The following is an 8,188-nucleotide window of genomic DNA, read 5'->3' as shown; positions in this document are numbered from 1 at the left end:
TTATTACTTGAAGTTTAGTGCAGGATCTTAATCTACAATTTTAAGTAAATAACAAAATATCGATTTGAGATATTTAAATTAATATTCAGTCGACGTATGGATTATGGAGTCGGTGTCGTTACACGTAGCAAAACTTGGGACTGAAACAAGAATGCGCCGAATCTCCGGCCAGTCGGCATTTTTGATAAATATCTGAAGGTGACATCGACCGTTACTTTTTAGTCGGTTTTTTGTTTTTTTCAATCGTGCCTTCTTCGTGAAAGTTTTGATGGCACTAAACGTGATGGCTCACAGCCCAAACTCGACCCGATTCCGTGGCTTTCTCGTAGTCACCCACCGTGTGCTCCTAATTCTAATTCTCTTTCCTGGCATGATCAATGCATATTGGAATCCACCCCGGTCGAAAGATGAATCATCGACTGAGACTTGAAGTGACGAAGACGCCCGCAATCGCGGGAGGTTCTTATATAAGGGGGGCTCTTTGGACTCGTTACAATTCAGAGCAGGCAGCCCGGGGACAGAAGTCGCGTAGACAAAACAGAGGGAAGCCCGCAATGCTCGCAATGGACAGGTCCGTGAAACTGGCTTCGGTCTTCGTTGCAGTTTCAGTGCTGATTTCTTGCCAGCCCACAGCAGCATGGTACAAGCAGGCGACCGGCCCCAGCTACTACTCGGTAGGCAGGGCGTCCGGGCTGCTCTCCGGGATTCGAAGATCCCCTTACATTAGAAGATCGGAGCCCGAATTAGGAACAGAAAGTGCGGAGACCCCCGGCTCCAATTTTGTTTCCGACCTGAACGGACAGCCAAGGCAAACATCGATTCTGAAAAACATGGTGAGTACACGCAGCCCGCATTTACGGGGTCACACCGCGCATTCATCATTTCACCGATTTATAATCTTAGAAAGGTTTGTTCTGTTTAAGTCAAAAGCTGTAAATTGTGTGAATGTGACACAATGGAACGCCATTGATCTTTCAAGTTTTCTGACTTAATGTACGCGTGCACACATTTAAGAACAATACACACGAAACGTCCGCCTTTTCAATGTTCAGAACTAACAGTTGAATTGTGGATGAGCTTTGATCATTTTAAAAACTTTAGTCGCACAAGTCCAAGATTTGAGTTCAAGTCCTACTCAGTCGTCGCCGGTGTCCGCTTCTGTTTACCTTTTCTTTTCGTCACCCTAAACACCGGCTCCCATGTGGACGGTCGAGAACTTTCTGTGCCCCACTCCTGTCTCGTGCCCAATCCCGCCAGTCCTTGACAAGGTAAGCCAAGATGTTCCCATCCGTGTTCGAGGTATTCTCATGAACCTAAAGAAATGAAACGGTCATTTCGAAAAAAAAGGACTTGTTCTCAGTTCGAGCTTTCCAACAATACATGTCTGAATTTACAAGGTTGGAGGATCTGTACATTAACAACTAATCTCATAACCAGAAGTAAACGTTCGGGTTACAATTAACGATTAAAAGCTAATAATAGAAGTGAAAGCAGGCTGGGGCACCCCGGCACAGAAGATGCTTTCGAGGAATTCAAATTAACAGAGGCGAATGAAAAAGTCGTCGAGTTATAAAAGTAATACCCTCAGTACATCGTGAGGTTATAAGCGATTTAAAAAAGCTGATTACTGAAAGTGGAGCAGCGCGGACTGAGAGCCGGTAAGCCAGCCGATCGAGCTCGTTTGAACCCACTTCGAGTTTTACCGAGGAGACCAAGAAACCAAACCAGGGACTGAGTGCCGACTGTTCCCCGTAAGTCCTCCCGCTACAGTCAGTGCAGATGAGGTCAGTAAGCGGCGGATTCGGCCGCTATTACGGTGGTAGGCGCAGCTCACTGAGCGCCGCGGCTCTCGGGTATCCCTTCCCCGATCCGCGCGCCGTGCAGTCCTTAGTTGAGTTCGCACAGCACAGCCGACCATTTCATGGACGGACACAAACCCGATCGCACGTGCCGCCGGACGTTTTGGGAGGATGTTACCGGGCGCTCGGGCTCGTGAGGAGTGGAGTTGAAGAGCCGCCTGACTCCGACAAGTCGTCCTACACAAACGTGTTGAACTTTTTCGTTTGAACAAACTTGGCATCGGAGTATTATAGTAATAATAATTGGTACTTCATTCAGGATCACGCTGTAATCAAAACACCGGTATGAGCTTAAGTGCGGTGCATTCATGTATTTTCGGGCGAGTTATTACAGTATAATAAAGTGAACCGAATTTAGCACAAAGTATTCCTTTCAGGTCCTACCTGCTAAAGGTGGCAGAGATTGACTTTTGCGTGTCTGTCCCTCTTTTCCAGGCCATCTGCGTGAAGGACATCTCCCCGAACCTGCAGAGCTGCGAGCTGCTCCAGGACGGCACGAACACCTTCCAGTGCAAAGCCGACGTGTTTCTCTCCCTCGACTCACAGGACTGTGCAAACGCGTAAAGCTGCGAGTCTCCTTGGACTGCCAGACCCGACTGAACACAAAGAGAACAAACACGAGCCTGGAGGATGCCACTGAATGTTCCACACTTGCACCATCTGTGAAGGTGTGCCCCCTCCACCCCCAAACGCCAAGGTCCACACCCGCACCCCCTGACCTCCCCTTTGCTTCCACATGTATTAAAACATCCCACAATGTCTACTGCTGAGCAGGTTTCTGAGTAACACAATTCTCTTGAAAAACAATGCGGCGCCTATACTGTGAATATGAGCCATGTATGCATTTGTATTAATGTTCTATTTAAAATATAATTTATTGAACGAACACACCAGCGTTTATGACACTCTGTGCTTTTACTGCCAATGAATTTCTTTTTAAGGGTTTGTGTTCTTCCTGTCATGACTGTTGGCAACACTGAGCATGAGGTTAAATAAAAGCTTGGAAAGCTAAAGGAAATTGTCATAAAAATGTCACAACCGGTATTTTATGAATATTCACTGGCAAATCATTTTTTAAACGAAACACAGGTAAGCCTCCAAAGGAAACTGACCCATACAGAGCAGACTGCTGAAGGTGACTGAAACGTACACACAGAATTATAAAATGCGAAGAAGAGTCAGAGGACAACAAGAGGCAAGAGGGCTTGGACTCCTGAACATGCCAGGTGCACTTTACCAGGGTGTGTGGTTCATTCCAGGGAGACAAAACAGAAATCTTTACAGTATAGCAGGCGACCTAACAGGGTACTGACAGATCAAAAACATATCTGACTTACTGCATGCAGTGAGGGTCCTTTAAAAGCCAGGAGTCCATTGGTATTTCATAAATCTGTTATCATCTGTTCCTGGCTATTTATGGCTGCTTTGAATCTAAATAAATAAATAAAAGTGTCTTTCTTGGACCTTCACATGGATGGTTCTTTTAAGAAACAAAAATGGTATCGCTCTAAAGAACCACTCTGGCACCTGTTATTTTGAGAGTGTATTTCTCTTTAATATCCCCTGAAGCCAGGGGCACAACAAGCTGTTTTGCAGAGGGTATTGGTTTTTTGGCCCCTTTGCAATATCTGAAACAATTTGAGGACTTGGGGAGCTTGGCTGGTCTCTCTTCTGTATTCCTCCATATGAATGTGTGCTCTTCATGAGGCCTCCATGCAACGTGCCTCTGCCTAAAGCCATCCGGTTTGCTGCCCATTCTCATTCTGTGCTCCACTTATGAGCAGACAACTTCACACCTGCCTGCTCGTTTCTAGTGCCGGCGCTGCTCATTCCCACATTTGAAAGGGTCTGTTCATCCATTTTCCAACCTGGTTATCCAGCTCAGGGTCATGGGGAGCTGGTAGCATTGATGAAGGTGGGTGGGAATCAATCCTGGCTGGGGCACCAGTCCATCACTGGTCCCACTCACTTACCGTTTAGGGTCACAATTAACCCAAGTACTTTTTAAAAGGGGACAGCATTCCTTTCGAAAACACAGGCAGGTTTACTTACAGAAGACTCGGCTTGTACTTTTCATCACAACAGATCTTTATTTCTTGAGGAAATCAGCATATTTTTCCAGTGAGGCAGCCAAACATACACAGCTCTATTTTTTCTGGTGACATAAACTATACTGAGTAAATGGAAGCTTCAACGCCAGATAACAACAGCAGCACAAAGTACTCCATTGGTCTATCCACTTTATAAACAGCTTCTGATGGAAGCCATCCTGACAGCACTAGGTCAAACCCCAGATGGGTGCCAGTCCATCACAAGGAACACTCTCAATGAACTCAAAAATAAAAGTTTAGGGCATGTGGGCCAATAGTCACCCATTTGTCCGGACCAGCAACTACACCACCAAGACCCCTGGCCTGGCAACCTGAGGGAATGTTAGACTAGACAAGACATACTTCTTTCAAATCACTTCCCCAATCGACGATCAAAATAAGCAAAAAGACAAACAGTATGTAAAATAATAAAGTGAATATATATTAATGAAAAGAAGTGAAACCAAACAATATATATATCTCACTCCCCCGATCTGCCCCGACATAACACACACAACCCCAAAAGCGAACGGCGGAATGTTATAATAAAAAGTGTAGAAATAAATATACAATATAATACAAACCCTCCCTTGTCCCTACACTAAACACGAAACAGATACGACACACGGAAAACACGAAGCACACATGAAAGTCCAAAAGATTAAACTGAAGTTGATTAACGGAAGTGACCTTGTCCGGTTGGAATTGTTCTACCGTAAATATCACACCGATGTAATGGTTGTTTGCTCCTTCCCAAACGACAAACAAACAGTCTCACCGTGCTGGTCTGATCCTGAACCCTGGGGTCTGCGTAGTGATGGTGAAGCGATGGAATGTTTGGTATCGAAAGCAGCAAGCGTGAAAAGGGTGTAAATTCCGTATTTCTTTGGTTTCCAGTGAAGTTTCCAGGTTGTAACTGATCCCCCAATTCTTTCTGTCCTCTCATTTATATAGCAATGGTCCAGATGGAATTGATGTGACTGACAGGGGAAATTACCTTGAGGGGTCACGACACAACAGCGTTCTCCTTCCACCTTTGTTTCCAGAGGAAATACATTTAAACAGACACACAATAGACTTTATAAACGGGACAACACTATAAAAGACGTGACTCAGCACAAAACACATGTAAGACGTCCCCATTCATGTACCACCGCTACAACTGATGCCTTCCTGAGTGTCCAGCTTGTGTACGTCCATCTACAGTTTTATGAAATAAGTTAGAGCTGACTGGTTACTAGAAAAAGTTTTCACATCAGATATCTTTGGAATGTAATGCACATAAATTAGAGATGACAACTATTCAAATTTAACACGCTTTGGGTTTCTGCTTAATGAGAGACCTCTTTCTACAAGCACCAATGACCTGGTCTTGCTGAAAAATATAATAATAAATGTCATATTTATCCTTGTAAGATGATAAGGAGATCATGTTAAGCTGCTGGCTTTGGTCTTCAGACTATAACAGTTGCTGCGACAAAATGGATGTTATCTACTCACAGACATTCTTTGTTTGGCCCACCCTGACAGGCGTCCCACCCTCTTCTGGCTATATCCCCCAAGAGGACCTTCTCTAGAAGGTCCCTCATTTGTGCACCACAGCCTTCCATCCAAATCCTGCATTTCCTGACTAGACTCTCCAGTGGCCTGGACTCAATCAGTTTGAAAGCATCTGCTTTCTCCCCTGATCTTTCCTTTTTTGCATCCATCGATCGCAAACCCTCTTTATGCGGAAGGTGTCAAGTTGTTCATAGTCTATACTGCTACAAGTCTCGGCTTCACAGTTCTGCATTTAGTACAATGAGCCCACATACGCTGAGCCTTGTTTTGAAACTAACAATCAAATGGCTTGACAAACCCCTTTGCTCTGGGCAAATCAGACTGCTCCTTGGCCCAGTCCCCACCACTTTCAACCCAAGAGGATTCCCATCAATTATTTAACTGCTTTGGTAGACTAAATCAGCAACCCTCTCTACAGACTTAACAGTCTTTTCTTCTGAGGGGTACACCAGTGCTGGTTGGCACTGTGGCACCACTGACTCTGATGATGGTTACATTTTCTGATGCTAGTAAGGCATCCAAATTTACATATGAACAAAGAACAAAAGAAATTTGACGAGCAAGTCGAAACCATCCAGTCCATCAAGCTTGTTTGTTTAGATAATAGCTAAGCTGTCTCACTATCTCAACCAGATGCCTCTCAAATGTTGTCAAGGTTTCTGCTTCAACTACTGTACAGCTCTTTCTGTAAAGAAATGCTTTCTGGCTTCAATAGTAAATGTACTTCCGCTTAATTTCCGATGATGTCCTTGAGTATGTGATTCACCATTTATCTGAAAAAATTATGCTGGATCTATATCATCACTGCCTTTGAGAATTTTGAAGACCTGGATTAGGTCCTCTCACAGTCTCTACAGGTTTAATTTTTGGAGTCTGTCAGAGTAGGGCATGTCCTTAAGTCCTGATAAGCACTTGGTTGCTGTCCTCTGCACTGCTCCAAGTGCTGCTGTCTTTCTTGTAGTGTGGTGACTGCACCTCCAGAGTATTGTGTGGCCTCAATAGTGCACTATATAGTCCAAGTGCAACGTCCCTTGACTTGTATTCAACAGTTTTTATAAAACAGCCTAATATTTTATTTGCCTTTTTAATTGCTTGTGCAAATTAGACAATGAAAACATGGTGTCAACGTAAACTTCAAAATTCTTTTCAGGGGTTGCTTTCTTTAGGAAAATGTCTCCCATCTTTTATTTATAATTGACATCCCTTTTGCCCATGTGTAGCACCTTGCACTTTTCTACATTAGACTGCAATTTCCAAGTGTCTGCTAAGCTCTGAAGCTTGTCCGGGTCTTTCTGAATTCTTTTTGCTGCCTCCTCAGTGTCTGAACTTCCTCCAATTTTAGTGTCACCTGCAGATTTCACAAGTTCACTAACTACACCAAAATGTATGTCATTACTACAAATCAGAAAAAGTAACAGTCCAAGGACAGACCCATCCACCGATGACCTTGCTCCACATTAGCATTCTCCTTTTACATGCAGTCGTCTTCTCGTGCCGGTTAACAAACTTGAGATCCAGTTTTGTAGGTTACCTCTGATGACTACAGCATGTTGTTTCAGAATTAAGCTTTGGTGTGGGTCCATATCAAAGGCTTTTTGAAAGTTGAAGTAAATTATGTCATATTAGCTGTGCTACCTGTACAAGACTTGTTGAAATCTAAGTAATCAACAAAGATCCCATGATTTTCACTTGATACACAATTCATCCTTTTGGCCTGGTGTATTAATAACGCACCTGATCCCTTCCCTCTTTACACAGAGCCTCCCATTTTCACTTGTTTGTCTTGGCGTTGCTCATTGAACTGTTTTGCGGGGAAAATGCAGATGTGCTCACCACCGCAATGTGCTGGTTTAGCAACTCTAGCCTAGTCATGATGCGACTTTGGTTTTCCCAACATGTGTGTTGATTTATTGTTATTTTCATTCATCCACTGTAACAGTACCAGTCATAAGCATTACAGATTTAATCCTAGTTCAAATGGCCCAAACGGGTGTAAGAAAGTCGGTACGATGTTGCTGTTGCCGGCGTATAATGTCCAACAAAAGACTAGGCCGGAAAGACCAATTTTCTTATGTTTAGACTCTTATTTTATATTTTTAATTACCTTTTTACCCTTCTTCTACATGTTTTGACAGTTTTTACATTTTTCTTCCTAACCCTAGCGACCAGACAGGCACACCAACAGACACTTGTCCTTTTATTAAACTGGATTTTTATTTAGGTATTTTTCTGATCTCTGTCCATTTGGTAGTTACGCTCTATTGAATTATTCATTGTTAACATTTACAGTTCATCATCTATTGGAATGCATTTTGTAATGCATGTAGTAATACAATGCCTTGCATTTTTCACTCTAAAAGATGGGGCATCACAAACAGTACTTCTTTAACGCACTCCATACCAAAAGGCACATAACAGAGACATAGCAACTGAATGGACAAACAGATATACTGTATACACACAAAGACACTTGGCCATTAATTAAGGTAGATTTCATTTAGGTACTTTTCTAATTTATTTCTTATTATAGTTTCCAGAATTTTGCCTGGTACAGAAATTAGACTTACCGGCCTATTATTACCAGGATCTATTTGTCTCCCTTCTTGCATACCATTCTAAAACTCAGTCACTGGTTGCCCAAGACACTTGCAGCACAGAGAAGGTTTAGGACAGCTTCAG

General features: G+C 43.2%; 1 protein-coding gene across 1 annotated transcript; it reads left to right on the top strand.

Moving 5' to 3' along the window:
- Nucleotides 1-483: 483 nt before the first annotated feature.
- npb (neuropeptide B) lies at nucleotides 484-2,745 on the top strand. The gene is made up of 2 exons (XM_028818881.2): nucleotides 484-833; nucleotides 2,295-2,745. Exons 1-2 carry the CDS (start codon nucleotides 555-557, stop codon nucleotides 2,421-2,423), a joined length of 408 nt encoding a protein of 135 aa, XP_028674714.1. The 5' UTR covers nucleotides 484-554; the 3' UTR covers nucleotides 2,424-2,745.
- Nucleotides 2,746-8,188: the final 5,443 nt, after the last annotated feature.

The sequence above is a fragment of the Erpetoichthys calabaricus genome, chromosome 14, assembly GCF_900747795.2.
Source record: "Erpetoichthys calabaricus chromosome 14, fErpCal1.3, whole genome shotgun sequence".
In the NCBI taxonomy this organism is placed as follows: domain Eukaryota; kingdom Metazoa; phylum Chordata; class Cladistia; order Polypteriformes; family Polypteridae; genus Erpetoichthys; species Erpetoichthys calabaricus.
The sequence above is the reverse complement of the archived record's forward strand: the minus strand, read 5'-3'. Positions and strand labels throughout refer to the sequence as shown.